Genomic DNA, 15,790 nt, shown 5'->3' with positions numbered 1-15,790 from the left:
GATTTTGGCTATTATCAAGAAAACCCTGGAAATGGCTAGATAGCAACTCTTAAATTCCGAAAAATAATTGTTGCTCTACACAAGAGAGGGAAACATGAATGGCAACATGTATTGTAAAATACTGAAGCAGAGCATGATGGCCTCCCTGCTGAAACTGAGCTGCATGTATTCCAACATGATAAGGACCCCAAACACCCCTACAAGATGACCACTCCTTGCTAAAGAAGCTGAGGGTAAAGGTGATGGACCTAAACCCTATTGAGCATAGGTTTTAAGAGAACAAAAAAAACGTCTTGTTCGCTTCAAAGAGCCCGTCGTTCACTTAAAGTATCGACTGTTAAAGGGATAGTTTGGATTTTTTGACATGAAGTTGTGTGACATCCCCATCAGCAGTGTAGTACATCAACAGTGACAGCTCATTTGCAAACGACCCATCACTAATAATTTGACGGGACCTTCGGGGTTTGTGTGAATAAAAGTGAAGGGTGCACACAGTCCATAAAACAGGTACAATAAAAAAAAATCAACTTTGGGATTGGGAAACTTAAATTGAAGAGGTGAGAGGAATGGTGTGATGGTCTCTAGATTCCTCAAGTTATTAATAAAATTCTCTTCATGATTTGGGTCAAACTATTTCTTCTTTCTCACAAGGAGTCCCAAGGACAGCCAAAAAGTGCCCGGAGATTAGTTTTAGCGACAGAACCTGACTTGACACCATGTGGATGCATAATAGAGCTTGAAAGTACAGTAATACATTGCCCCATGTCTCTTTTTCCAACAGGGTGAACCTCCATTTTGTTTGGCCACTGTTTAATTTAGCTGTAGATCTCAGTTACCCCTTTTCGACCGTAGCAAACTTTGGTGTTGGTGCTGGATTAAGTTAGAGCCTGGGGTGGAACCGTGTCGCTTCGCAGAATACCCCCCTTGACAGTGCACAGTATTTCCGGGTAAAAATATAAATATTTCCACTTCAGGTCTGTTGGGTGTTACGCAGGCTTCAGGTTTGTGGGGAGCTCATAGCGAGGCGAGGATGACGATCCATCTCCTCACCATTGTTTTGTGACAGAAAAACAAAAACATTTTGAACCAGAACACAGTTGCACAATAAATGTTACTTCTTACATGACTATAGCTTTACAGTGAAACTAGTTTGCTGCCATACGCCCAAATGAGAAGGGGAGTGTGGCGAGGCTTTCATTCATTCGACAATCGCAAGCTAACATGCTAACATTAACAGCAGGCTAGTATTTACACCCAAAACTGTGCTGTGAACATTAAATTAAACAAACACAACTTCCGGGGGTTCGGGCATTGACTTGTGCCTGGGTCTTGTTTTGTGATGGCCTTTTGGATATATTAGGAGTTATTTGCCAGTGTCTGTGCTGACTTTCTTTGAGGTAACCCTGCCCACCTCATTATACAAACAGTTCAAGCATTAGGCCCAGCAAGCTTTTGGAGCCAGATTTGAACCAAAAAGGACAGCTTCAGTTCAACATCAAAGTGGAATCATGACAATGGAAAACCAAAGCTCTGAGAACCAGCTCGGAACCAGGCACAGTAAAAAAGGGATAAGTGACCCGTAAAGCAATTTACCTTGAGAGCCCTCTGGTGGCGTCTACAGTATTATACAGAAACTACAGTATTTCACCCTTCTTTTCCTCTCCTGTTTTAATAGTTTCCCAGATTTGAACTTTCATGAAAAAAATCTCCTCAGATTCCGTCTGCAATGCAGCACAGCTTCCGGCCAATCAGGCCTTCAAAATAAAATAAGCACACAGTAAAATAACACGGTTGCACCAGAGCAGGCAGTTGGGTGTTTACACCAGGAGCACATCCCACCCCTCGCAGGGCACTGTGGACGATCAGAATTTCCCATACCGTATTTCCCTTATTTTTGCAGGACATTTCCCTTATTTTATTTTGTTTTTTTTTGCAAATGTTGTCAGGTATAGTCCGGATACCTTCATAAGAAAGGACAATAAAGTATCGCAACCTTGGGGCATCACGTTTAATTCCCTGCCAGCTGTATAACAGGTGGTAATGCTCATCTTACACCTGTTCCACTCAGTCGTTTGCATCACATTAATGATATGCTTTTAGAATACTTGTGAAATTTTTTTAAACCTGGATTTTCGTGCTTAGTTTAAACCGGGGGTGTCCAGAGTGCGCCCAGGGAGCCATTTAGGGGCCAAGGTTGTTTTTCTTAGTGGTCCTTGGCACATTCTAAAAACACAATTTAAACGATTAAAAAAAAAAAAAAGAATATATGAGAAAAAAAGCTGTCATTTTTCGAGAATAATGACAAAATATTGGGAGAATAAAGTCATAATATTAAGAGAAAAATAAAATAAAGTTAAGAAAAAGTTAAGAAACATTAAAGAGTAAAATATGTATTTTATTATGAGACATTATATGTATATCATGAGAAACAAACTAAACAAAGAATAAAGTTGCAATTTTCGGAAAAATCAGTTTGGTGAAAAGTTGCAATATTATTATGATAATAAAGTCAAAATATTAAGAGAATAAAAACATAATATTAAGAGGAAAACATTTACAAGAAAATTGAAATATTTCTAAATATAAAATTAAATAAAAAACAAGGAAAAATGAGCAAGAAAGTGTAATCTAAGGAGAAGTTAATTCTAAAGTTGAGATTCAGGCTGTTTTTAATTTTAATATAAAACATGTCTCTGCGTAGCTATATGGGTTGGTTTTGTAAAAGTAAAATCCTCTGATTTTTCACAAAGGTTTGGACACCCCTTTGGAGGAAAATTAAACCAAGTGATGGACTCTCAACATGACTCACACAACAGAAGTGCCTCGCCTGCCATCTGGTGGTCTTATTTGGTTATATGCCACACCGCTTGTCTGTTATTAATACTGTATTTTAGAGTAGACCACTGGTTCTATGTTTTTACACAGATATTTAAAAAATATATATCTATACATACAATATACAAGTACATATCAACAAATTAAAATATCTTTGAAAAGTTCATTTATTTCAGGAATTCAATTCAAAAAGTGAAAATCTTCACAGAGTGAAATGTTTCAAAATGTATTTCTTAATTGATGAATCATTTCAATGATTATAGCATACAGCTAACAAAAAAACAAACAAACAAATTCAGTAGTTCATAAAATTTAAAATATCTTCAAAAAGTTCAATCTTGTAAACTATATATAGATTGGCACATTAATTAGGAAATGAACTTTAATTTGTCTTAGTCTAAATAGAACTCCTGAAGTCAAAAAAACTTTTGCACAATATTCAAATTTATTGAGATGCAGCTGTGTATACACAGTGGAGAAAGTAAGCATTGCATAATCCCATGCTGATTTTGTAAGGTTACTCCCTTGCAAAGATATTATATAACAATACAGTACAGTACTTTAATGATAGGTTTATTTTAACTGAGAGAAAAAACCCAGTGTTAGATAAAGTATAATTTAATAACACAACTTGATTATAATGACAAAAGAGGACAATTTAAGTTGATAATTATTGTGTGTGCACAAAGCTTTACTTATAATTAATAATAATATGAATACAAATTAAGTTAATTATTTGTTCACAATTGAAGATGTCCCCCCTCCACCACCACCACCACCACCACCCACCCAAATGTTTCAAACTAAAGCACTACAGGTGAGCATTGTTTTGGACAGTAATACTGTAAATCATATAATGTCGTGATGCTATAGTATCAACCAAAAACCAAAAATGCTTTTCTATGGTTACAGGATGAAAAAAAGTTGCTAACCACCGTTTTAGACTACTAACTGTTTCTGATTAGTGTGTTTATATTGATTATTGCAAGAAGACATTTTCTGTCAGGCACTGTGGCCATCCAGCAATCAAAAAATATGGTTCAACATTGAATTGTCCCTCGGGGCATCCATGCCTTACTGTTTCAGAATGTGGCCTTTGACAGATTCCCTAGATTGGATTTACCAATTTATTAACTACGAAGTAAAGTTTCTAACTACGGTGCACCTACTGGCCTACAGTATATATACTGTACATGAAATGACAAGCAAACTTTCTTGAACAAAGAAAAAATGTCGGCTAGTTTTCACTTTTGTTGCAGATGGGAGCAAGTTTCCTGTCTTAGACAGGTCTGCACAATATTGCATCAGGCAGGCTTTGGCTTCCCTGAGGCAAGTTGAACGAGTCTGCCTTTTCTGCCAAACATACACAACCTTTGGCAAAATCAGTCAACTAAGAAACACCCAAACTCCTACCGGCATTCCGCTGTCTCTTTTCTTTCATTCAGGTTGGCAGATGAAGTGACACCTGTTTTTGCCCAGGTACCTGAGTTTAGTTATATTGGACTGAAAGAATGGATAAGTATACTGTAAACACGCGTTCATATCTTATATAGTGTATGTAGACTGTACCTTACTTATACCTATACACTGTATCAATAATGTCCTAACTCTGTTTTGTACTTTTGTACTTATACATCTTTTGTATTTACTTGAAACAATTATTTAATCACTGAACTGTTACTTAAACATAGTACTTTTGAACAGTTGGTAGCCTCTTGGCCTCAACTAAATTGCACTGAGAGACACACAGTTAATAGGCGGTTCTTTTGATTGTGGCTTGATTTTGGCAGGGAATGAACTAACTCGGCTCCATTTCCCGCCTGACATAACTTGGGGTGGACTGTCATGTGAGTTGAATTTAGCCTTGGATCAGCTGGGTTGGACTGGTCTATATATACAACCTAGAGCGCCCCTTTGCTCTTGCCTTGCTCAGTGTCTCTGCTTTGGAGCCTCAACCTGCTTTACCTCCATCATTGTGCTTTTACACTCTACAACACCACTAAAACCATGGCCCACCAGCAGCAGATTAGGTAAGAACTTGCTTTGATTAAATGTTTTCATGTTGGCTAATCAAATGCAAAACCCAAGCATGATTTTAATGCCTATAATATGAAGAAAGTTAAATATGGCCAGTTAATGACAGGGCGCCATTTATGTAATACCTCTTCTATTGATCTGTTTTTTAGGGTAAACTTTGTCACAATTATTTAAAAAACTGGCCCCAGTGACATTACATGTAAGCCAAAACCACAATTTTTTGCCAAATTGTCTTTGACCTTGCCGTTTCAATGATTGTGATTGTGATGAATGTTCTAAGAACAGCAATGACTGGTATTTGCGTGCATGTCTCTTACAGCCTTCCCGCTAAACTGATCAATGGAGGGATTGCAGGCATGGTTGGAGTCACCTGTGTATTTCCAATTGACCTGGCCAAGACTCGCCTGCAGAACCAGCGAAGCGGTCAGCAGCTTTACAAGAATATGTAAGAACCACACACAGCCACAGAAACCTACCTGACAGCATACAGCAACGCCCCCCCCTCAACCTTTGTATTCATTCTGTGTATAAAAACACACACAAATGCACACAGATTTGTTTGAATACACTGTAACACTTCTACCTGTCGCTTGTTTTTTCTTTTCCTTTTTTTAAAAAACAATTTATCTGCCTAGCTAGTTTACCACTTTACTCTTCCTTAATCTTCCTGAAATTAATGTATCTTTTTTTCTCCAAGGATGGACTGCCTTATAAAGACAGTTAAATCTGAAGGTTACTTTGGCATGTATAGAGGTAAGCCTCCAATTGTTTACTTATAAGTAGGGTTGCGCATCGTTTGAATATGAACAATTGAATCCGGTTCCTAACGAATCTCAGTTCCAATGTGTTTCAGAGGCAGGGTCATAAAGGTTTGCATGGTTTAAATGAGGGCACTAACCAAGTTCTTTTTGGATGAAATGTCTTAACTTCTCCATGAATTTTTTTATGATATAAATTATTCATCAACTTTTCTATGAATTTGTCACAGGGCCATTTTCAACCACAAAATAAATATTACATAATTCAACTTGAATATAAATGTTATGAAGTCTCTTTCTACAGGAGTACACTTTAATGTTTACTTTTTGAAAAGCTCATGAAAAACATTTCCACATATGCTGTTAGTTGTTTTTGTGTGAGTGCTGCAGGCGCCTAAAAATGCACTAACCTGGGTGCAGAATATCAAACAAACAACTTGTAAAAGATTTGCATATGAAAAATACACAAGCTAATGTTGAGCTATCTTGGCGTAAGTTATTTTTGATGGCACCCTTATTTTGTTATATGTAAACAGGATGTAGCCCTCAGCACTTTTATTTTGAAGGCCGGAAGTGAGCTGTGTGGGTTGAGGTGTCTTGACTGTTGCTAAACAAGACTACCTGTGTACATGAATAAACCTACCTCCGATAGTCGTAGTTCCCATCCTTTAATTACACCGAACTTTCACATCAGCGGGCATCCTGAAACCCTCGGTTATACTGGCATGAGATAGATGTCTGGGTGTCTGGATGTCTGGACTCCATCAGCGGGGTGCTGTAGAGCACCGCAACTGGTGACTCCGTCGTTTTACTGGAAGACTTCAACGCCCACGTTGTCAATGACAGTGTGACCTGGAGAGGTGTGTTTGGGAGGAACAGCTTCCCCGATCTGAACCCATGCGGTGTGATGTTGTTGGACTTCTGTACGAACCTCAGTTTGTCCATCACAAACACCATGTTTGAACATAAGGATGCCCTCAAGTGCACATGGCACCAGGACACCCTAGGCCGCAGGTCTATGATCGACTTTGTAGTCGTATCATCAGACCTGCGTCAGCATGTTCTGGACACGCGGGTGAAGCGAGGGGCTGAGCTGTCAACTGATCACCACCTGGTGATGAGTTGGATTAGATGGCGGGGGAGGATGCCGGACAGACCTGGGAGACCCAAACATGTAGTGAGGGTGTGCTGGGAACGTTTGGCAGAGTTTCCTGTTTGTCAAGTCTTCAGCTCTCACCTCCGGCAGAGCTTCGCCTGCATCCTGGGGGAGGATGAAGATATTGAATCCGAATGGGCTCTATTCCGTGCTTCCATTGCTGAGGCAGCCAATCGGCGCTGTGGCCGCAAGGTGGTCGGTGCCAGTTGTGGCGGCAAGCCCCGAACCCGATGGTGGACGGTGGACACCAGAGGTAAGGGCTGCCGTCAAGCTGAAGGAGTGCTATCGAGCATGGAAGGTTTGTGGGACTCCTGAAGCAGCTGATAGGCAGGCCAAGCGACACGCGGTCGAAGCAAAAACTTGGGTGTGGGAGGAGTTGGTGAGGCCATGGAGCACGACTTTCGAAGTCTAGGAGTTTATAGACTTCGAAGGCCTGTGTGTGTGCAGCAGCGAGTCTGCTCGCCATAGCAGTCTACACACAGCACATACTTGAGTCGATGCTTGGCTTAACCATGTTCGGGGTGGCAGGACTTGGTGGGTTGTCAAAACACTGCTAATGGTGGGTGGGTGGGGGGTGCGGGAATGATGTAAAAAAACGGGGAGACTCCTCATCAGAAAACACACTGCCGCCGGATTCAGCAAACTTACGGAGTTCTTTGGGCCACGCTTTGCCATGCCCAATGGCAAGTATTTCTCAGAAGTTTGCTTACGCGAGTTGTACAATGTTGTTTACAGCCACGTGGAGAAGCTAACTGCTGATGCTGTAGCCATTAGCTTCACAACAGATATGTGCTACTTCCCCAACAGGAGATATTAAGGCACTCGTTAGTTGGGACACTTGTGTGCCAAGGTGTCTTTGTGTGGCTGACAGTAGGGAAGTGCCGGCGGTGTTTCAGTACCTTCTCGCTTCTCTGGCAAGTCATCGTCACCATGAGAATTCGAATAACAGCGACAGTAGATACAAATAACTTTGGTTTTGTTGTTAGAGCCATCTACCAGGGCTTCGAAGCTAAATTTACCAGTCAAAATAGCCTTTTCTTGGTCCATCTCTGCTCAATATTTGTTCCCGATCGTGGCGCCGCAGTCACTGCTACTTCCTCAAACTACGGTGTAGGCCGAGGGTCAAACAAGACGTGCGCAGGGTAATCGCATGTCAAAAAAAAAAGGAAACTTCCGCGTTATCTACTTATTACAAAAATTGATCACTGAAGCCTGTGGTTGATGATATTTGAGAGCCAAAAAGCAGAAATAGAGATTGACGTAATTGTTGCAAATCATCCTAAAATGATATAATCCACATTGTAGGTGCTGCTGTAAATCTGACCCTAGTGACTCCTGAGAAGGCCATTAAACTTGCTGCCAATGACTTCTTTCGCCACCAGCTGAGCAAAAATGGGTGAGTGGGTCAACACAAATAGACTGAATCCGGCCTTAAAACCCAGCAAACAAATTTGATTTATCATCAAAAATGTGTGTGTGGGTTTTCAGCAGTAAGTTAACAGTGTTTAAGGAGATGCTGGCAGGGTGCTGTGCGGGAATGTGCCAGGTCATTGTCACCACGCCCATGGAGATGCTCAAGATTCAGCTTCAGGATGCTGGCAGGCTTGGTAAGGCTGTCAATATCTGGAAACAATTTTCATATTTCTACTTGTTTAAATGTTGCAATTACAAGAGAGAGAATATTTTAGATTCAAGTTTTTTTATGACTTTTTTCAAAGGTCTACAAACATTTGCTTAGTATTTGGTACCATTGCCTTTAAACTGTATGACTTGGGTGAAGCCCGTTTGTGTATCCTTTCACAAGTTTCTCACAATAGTTAGATGGAATTCTGGTTCATTCCTCCTGACAGAACTGGTGTAGCTCACGCCATTTCAAATTTGCTCACACATTTTCTATGAGATTGAAATCAGGGCTTTGTGATGGCCACTTGAAAACATTGACTTAGTTGCCCTAAAGCCACTTTGTGATTATTTTGGTGGTATGCGTATGGTCATTTTCCATTTGGAAGATCCATTTGTGGTCAAGCCTCAACTTCGTGACTGATGGCTTGAGATGTTGCTTCAATATTTCCACATAATGTTTTTCTGGGACACAGAACCCGTGCCCTTCCTGAACGGTATGATAGCTGGACATTCCCATGTTGTTTATACCTGTGGATAATTGTTTGAACAGATGAGGGGACAACCTTCAAGCATCTGGGAATTGCACCCAAGAATGAACCAGACTTGTGGAGCTCCACGATTCTTTTCCTGGTATCTTGGCTGATTTCTTTTGATTTTCCCAAAATGTCAAATAAGCAAACAATGTGTTTGAGGTGTAGCCTTAAAATACGCACAGATATGCCTACAACTAACTCAAATGTTGTCAGTTGACCTATCAGAAGCTTCCAAAGGCATGTCATCATCATGTGAGCTTTCCCCCATTGTTTAAAGACATAGCCACCATTGTGTATGTCAACTTCTGACTTTGAAGAAAGTCATAAAAAAAACTGTTAAAAAATTGCAGCATTTAGCAAATAGAAATAATTTTGGTTATTCTAACTAACCAAAAACGGGAAAAGGTACGTTTGATTTAATTTCATATAGTGTATGTAAACTTCTGTTTTCAACTGTATCTCTACTTTCTTGCAGCGGCCCAGCAAAGGGTGATACCCAGTGTGGTAACAGCTCTAAAGATGGGTGGAACCAGTGCTGTCCTAAGCCGTTCCTATAACGCTAGCCCTTCTGCTCAAGTCGTGAGAGTGTCCGCCACACAGATCACCAAAGAGCTGCTGAAGACCAAAGGTGTCACAGGGCTGTACAGGGGACTTGGGGCCACGTTAATGAGGTTGTGTTGGATGCATTAACACATTCGACTCTCCAGCTTTAGTCATCACTAGCTAACATGCTCGTTTGTCGACTTCCTAGGGACATGCCGTTCTCGGTCGTGTACTTCCCTCTCTTTGCACATTTACACCAGCTCGGCCAGCATTCATCAGGAAACCCATCGGTGCCCTTCTACTGGTCCTTTGTGTCCGGCTGCTTGGCTGGGTCTATTGCAGCCGTGGCTGTCAGCCCTTGTGACGGTCAGTGTCGTATTTGTCAAATGTGGCCGCTTGTTTAAAGTGAAGTGTTAAAGTGAAGTGAACTCTGATTGATTGCATTCCTCTCTATCCTGTTTAGTTGTCAAAACAAGGCTACAATCCCTCAAAAAAGGAACAAATGAGGAAACATACAATGGCGTGGTGGATTGTGTCAGGTAAAAACTGACACATTTTACTTCTAGAAATAGCTGAATTGGTGCTGCCCAAAAGTAATATTAATTCCATATATTTGCTTTCATTGCAGAAAAATCATGAGAAAAGAGGGTGCCTCTGCTTTCCTTAAAGGAGCCAGTTGCAGGGCCCTTGTCATTGCTCCTCTCTTTGGCATCGCTCAGGTTGTGTACTTTGTAGGAGTTGGAGAGATGCTGCTTGGCTATACACCCTATAATGTCTACTCCGCATAGGAAACCTGTCTGCCATAAATTATAGGCAAATAAGGGACTCAGCGTTAACATGGAAGGGCCAACATGTACGTGGTCTCCATTGGAGATCCATTGAAGTCATGTGGTGTCCACTGGAATACTTGAAAGGACCCCTCCCCCTCCATAATCAGACTTACAGTATGTCAAAACAAACATTTCTGTGTAATTCTTTGCATTTCATAATCCCAAACTGGCTCATCATGGAGATTCTGAGATAACGGTTACTACAGGTTGTCATGTGCTTCTGAGACTCTCCTCAAAATAAGTACAAAATAAAAGATGACTAATATGGCTCCAGCGCTGTTAACCATTGCTGTTTGTAAACTTGAACATGGCTGACCCTGCTCTTTGTGTACTATATATGCAGTCATGGAAAAATGATTAGACCACCCTTATTTCTTCGGTTTATTGATCCATTTTAATGCCTGGTACAATAAAGGTACCTTTGTTTGGACAAATATAATGATGATAACAAATATAGCTCATAAGAGTTTAATTTCAGAGCTGATATCTAGCAACTTGGTTTTCTTGATAATATAGCATTGTACTGCCAAAAAATGTAACTCTTATGAGCTATTTTTGTTGTCACTGTTACATTTGTCCAAACAAAGGTACCTTTAGTTGTATCAGGCAATAAAATGAACAAGAAACTGAAGAAAAAAGGGTGGTCTAATCATTTTTTCCACGACTGTAGTGCAGTTATTTTATATTATACAGTATAATACTTGATTGTCAAGTTTCTCAAAGAACTTCACATTTGAAGGGTATTGGAAATGTTATCGTGGTTTCTGCCTTTCCTTGTGATCTCCTCTCATGGCACCTGTTGGTCGAAGAGATACAAAACAGCACATTTAATTTTGGAGTCTTTTCCAGTTTTCACAGAACTCCCATTACCCACTGTTTTAATGTTGCTTTTAACTAGCGATACAGTGATGCTGGACTGACATTGAGTCACTGTGCTTTATGGACCAACTAAAAGTGCAACATGACCCTCATTGACCCACTTACAGTACTTTTTGTTGACTGTGGTTCCTGTCATTGTCATGTGAGCCCAGTCCAGTGCACTAAAATAATAAGAAAAATACACATTAAGAGGGGAAAGGTTTTTTTAAATAATTTACCATTACAAATATGTTTCATACATATATTGAATACTTGTCTCAAAAAGCGTAAAAACTCAAATTGAGGGGAAACATTTTACAAACTCAAATTGAGCGAAATGTTAACATTTCAAAATTCTAAAATATTTATATCTACAGTTGGTTTTATGATTATGTTTTAATTCATTTTAGAATTACACGTGTAAATACAGAATAAAAAAGTCTGATTCACTATTTACTATTGTGTCTTCTGAGGTTTATTTGAGCAAAACTGTCTGATGCAATGTGTCACCCTACTCCTCTACACTAGCGTGGGCACATTTGTAGGAATGCCCATGCTGCAGTGTTGGAGTAACTCTACCCTGAGTAACCTAGGAGCCACAACTGTTCCTTCCCATAAGTGTTCAGCTGTCTTTACTACTCTAGTGCAGAAAGGTGAAACGCTGACATGCAGCTAAATCTGGGGACTTTCTCCATTGAAGTGGTAGCTGATCTTGGTTGCGATGAAGCCAAACAAAAGAAATTAGCTGTAATAAATTAGATTATATTATCGAAAGACTTTACTAGTGGCATTGCCTTCAATTAAGTCATGTCAAGGTGTTTAATTTAAATACACAGTATGAAGTATGAAACAATTGACATGCAATGTTCTTGTTGGGCCTAGTTTATTCAAATGTTTTTGATTAGCAATTTATTATTACCTGTCACATCTAAAAGGCCTCTGAAATGGACCAAGTAAATGCACAACACATCTTTCAACATACTCGGAAAAAAGCGCAGTGAAACCTCAGTTATCTTCATTGATTCGATCCAAAATGCCCGACGAATACTGAAACGTAAACCACTCTTTCTCAAAAGAACTAATGTGAATCCAATTAATCAGTTCCAAACACCTAAAAATATTAACAAAATATACATTTTATAGAAAATAATAACTCTTTTACATGCAGAAAACAATGCAAAATACATGTAAATTATCAATGAAATGGATAAATGAACTTTTAACATCACTTTTACCTTTTTTGAAGACTATTGCTGGTGAACACAAATGTCTGGAAGGAAGAGGGCATCCACGGAAGTGCCACACGAACGCTGTTTCACTCTAGTCTGTTGCAAACGTAACTTTAAAGCGTGGAAGGCTAGAGCTGTAGATTTGCTCACTTGCACCTCGTATCGTGAGAGAAGCAATCTGTTGAGTCTTTTAAACAACGCAAAAGCCTGGGCCGCCGGAGAAACAATTGTCACACATACTCCATAGCTTGCCATGACTGAAGACGAGAGTGGATGTAAATAGTAACAGGTGCGCTAGTTAGCGCTAGCTAGTCACCGCAAAAGATTTTCAACACATCAGTTAAAAAAAAGATCGAAAGTTTGGAACGTCTTTGGATTTTACAAGAAGGGCACAAAACTTGGCCAGCCAGACCAAAAGAGGTGAGTATGGTAACTTTTTTCCTTTGTAACTTGTTTACTTTGAAATGTTGCACCTTTGTCACCTACTCGGAGCCCATTGCACAAAACTAGGATAAGGGATTAAGCCAGGATATCTTGATTATCCTTATCGCGAAGATGCTCCTCCTGCTGTCCTTTAGGCAGTGCCCGACTCCGCCCGGTTCAAGCAGGGGAGTAATCCCAAGTCCTTGGCAACCTCCACTCCAGCTCAACTCCCATCCTGTGCCCAAGCTTCTCATCGCCTGTCCATCCCGAGTTTCACTCTGGCCCTGCGTCATCCTGCTTCCTTCACTTTTTCTCCTCGAGCTGCTGTGTCGCCTCGCGACTCCGTCGTTGCCCTCTCTCCCTGCTTCAGCAACATTCCCTCGACCTCTTTTTCCTCCGACTACTCTGATAGTCGGGGACTCCATGATCAGGAACATTGGCTTCTTCAACGACATAACGTACTGCTTTCCAGGAGCCACCGTCCCCGCCATCCACTCAATGCTTTCTGACATTCTTGAGAGATCTCTCTCTCCTTCCAGCTATAGAATAATCATACATGTAAGCTGCGTGGACGCCTTCTGCCGACAGTCTGAAATGACCAAAGCTCAGTTCAATAAACTCTTTCAGTTCATTCACAATACCGGCAAATCCATCTTCTTCAGCGGCCCTCTCTCACCTCATAACCGGTGTATTTAGTCGTGTCCTCTCCCTTCACATGTGGCTCCAGTCTACTACTAACACTCTCTCTTTTAACTATTTTACAATTTTAACGTTTTTTGGGGCAGAAACTCATTTTATTCTAACAATTTTAACAGTAAACTTGCAATACGCAGTACCCCCAACCATATGCTTGACTATTTACATTTCGCCGGCCACCTCCCCCTTCTTCCTATCCCATATCCACTTACCTCTCACAGCCCCTGCTGCAGGCCGCAGCAGCCACTGCACCCTGCTGTGGCTCCTTCCGCTTTTCAGCCTTTCTTCTCTGATAGATGCCACCATCCACTGACTTGCCTCAGTTCTGCTAACATAAACAACATAAGAACATCAATACCACCGAACTTAACTGTCTTATTTCCACATCAATAACCAATTGCCATACTCTCTCTGTAAATGAGCTGGTTGACCTTTACCGTTCCCCTCTCCATTCGGCATTTGACTCCCTGGCCCCACTAAAAACTCGCAGTCTCCTTCCTCAAATCTGCATCTTTGTTCAGTCCTGAACTCCGCCAACTGAAAACTGTAGTCGGCCACCTTGAACGCCTTCACAAGAAGACAGGTCTCCCTGTACATCTCCAAAAGTACTTAGGACACCTTATACAAATCTGTTCTTAATACTGCCTGCTACGCCAACACCTTCCATCGTGTTGGAAATAACACAACAACCTTATTCTCAACTGTTAGGAAACTACTCAATCCTCAACCCTCAACCTCCCATTTCTCATCAGTACCACAATCTCAACAATATCTAGATTTCATGTATGATAAGGTCAGCTCTATCCATCAGAACCTGAAAACCTCCTGTTCACCTCCGCTTAACTCCCCTTGGCTCATCCCCAGCATTGATTTGGCTCCCAATCGTACCATGTTGGCTTTCCTCCTACCTCCAAGTCAACAGATTTTTGATCTGATCAGGTCCTCTAGGTCCTCCACCTGCCAACTTGATCCCCTTCCAACTGCATTAGTTAAGGAATGCTTACCAACACTCTCCCCTCTCATCACTCAAACTGTTCACACTTCTTTGTCTACTGGCACCGTTCCCCCTACTCTCATAACCTAAAAAAACATGTCACTCACGGGGGTCGCTGGTCACAGACTCATCCCGTGTGAATGGTTTGCTACGCATTGTCGATGACTTTGGCCAATTGCAGTCGTTTATCGCCTCTCGTGTGTGTCGCCCATAATGGTGATGTAGCAATAAAGCATTACTACTATTACTATACACCGCTGTTCTTGATTTGTTAAACAAGCAACAAACATAACATTAATTAACTAATTGGATTTTAAAGGAAAACAGGAATTTTGCCCATCATCCACAATCCACATGTAAAATATGAACACATATTTCTTTCCCTTTTCTGTGCCTTCTCACGAGAGAAAGCTAGTTAGTTTAAGCCAGCTAACATTGCACATCATCGGAGGTACCTATTTTGAAGCCCTCTAAAAAAATCTCTAACAATGTTTCATTGTTTTATATACATGCTGTGATCATGCATTAACAACTACATTGATGATATCATGTCATACTTACAGTATCTCTCCGTATTTTGCTGATTTAAAACATTCCCAAAACTTCTTTCTGAGGTGCATTGATTTGACATAGCCCATACGAGCTAACGCGGCTTCTGACAACAACAGCAGCATCTTTTCTTCTTAACACTCTCTGCAGATTTCCTGTCCAAGCTGAAAGCTGTCCAGAATGACATGAGAGTCGGGACAGAGTTCATTCAGCCACGTCATTCAGTAAACACATCAGGCTCGACTCGCGATAATCCCTCTGCAGCCAGGTTAGCGCCGTTAGCTCTTCCATCTTGTTGGGGAGAGATCTCACGTTCCCCATGATGACAGACGGTCAACATGGTTTGTACTGTGTTTTCCGCTGTCGATGCTTCACACTCGCTCTGCAGCCTCTCCACCTTCTCCGTATCTCCGCGGGGATCTCCGGTCGCTCCGCGTAGCAAAGGGGTGTGTGGGTCAAGGCTAACGCTGATCCTGTGTGTAAACAATGGAGCTATGAAGGCCTGGGGCTCCCGAAGCTGTGGCAAAAAGTACAAAAACAAGCAAGAGGCAAGCTACAAACCTAACAAGATGAACATCCATAGCTGCCCACATGCTTGAGGGGTCAGTATGGCACAAAAAACAATAACAGAGTACAAATTTGGCCGTGATAAGTGAATTTCCACATAGTATGATTCCTTATTATGAATAGAACATTTATAACCTGTTTCTAGATACAACTTTAAAC

General features: G+C 41.0%; 1 protein-coding gene and 1 long non-coding RNA gene across 3 annotated transcripts; one reads left to right on the top strand and one right to left on the bottom strand.

Moving 5' to 3' along the window:
• The first annotated feature begins 4,789 nt into the window (after positions 1 to 4,789).
• LOC129188572 (mitochondrial glutamate carrier 1-like) lies at positions 4,790 to 11,585 on the top strand. Of its 2 annotated transcripts, none has more exons than XM_054789427.1 (9): positions 4,790 to 4,865; positions 5,192 to 5,317; positions 5,570 to 5,625; positions 8,092 to 8,182; positions 8,278 to 8,393; positions 9,418 to 9,613; positions 9,694 to 9,851; positions 9,949 to 10,024; positions 10,114 to 11,585. In XM_054789427.1, exons 1-9 carry the CDS (start codon positions 4,843 to 4,845, stop codon positions 10,271 to 10,273), a joined length of 1,002 nt encoding a protein of 333 aa, XP_054645402.1. In that variant the 5' UTR covers positions 4,790 to 4,842; the 3' UTR covers positions 10,274 to 11,585. The 2 variants fall into 2 exon arrangements, with proteins under 2 accessions (XP_054645402.1, XP_054645316.1); XM_054789341.1 differs by having other exon boundaries at positions 8,275 to 8,393.
• Positions 10,751 to 15,586, bottom strand: LOC129189792 (uncharacterized). Its single transcript, XR_008572881.1, has 4 exons — positions 15,077 to 15,586; positions 13,734 to 13,846; positions 11,300 to 11,355; positions 10,751 to 11,111 (listed from the first exon to the last, which is right to left on the bottom strand). It is a non-coding gene; the product is annotated as an uncharacterized LOC129189792 (long non-coding RNA).
• Positions 15,587 to 15,790: the final 204 nt, after the last annotated feature.

The sequence above is a fragment of the Dunckerocampus dactyliophorus genome, chromosome 1 (genome assembly GCF_027744805.1).
Source record: "Dunckerocampus dactyliophorus isolate RoL2022-P2 chromosome 1, RoL_Ddac_1.1, whole genome shotgun sequence".
Taxonomy (NCBI): domain Eukaryota; kingdom Metazoa; phylum Chordata; class Actinopteri; order Syngnathiformes; family Syngnathidae; genus Dunckerocampus; species Dunckerocampus dactyliophorus.
Note: the sequence above shows the minus strand (reverse complement) of the source record. Positions and strands in the feature narration are given on the sequence as shown.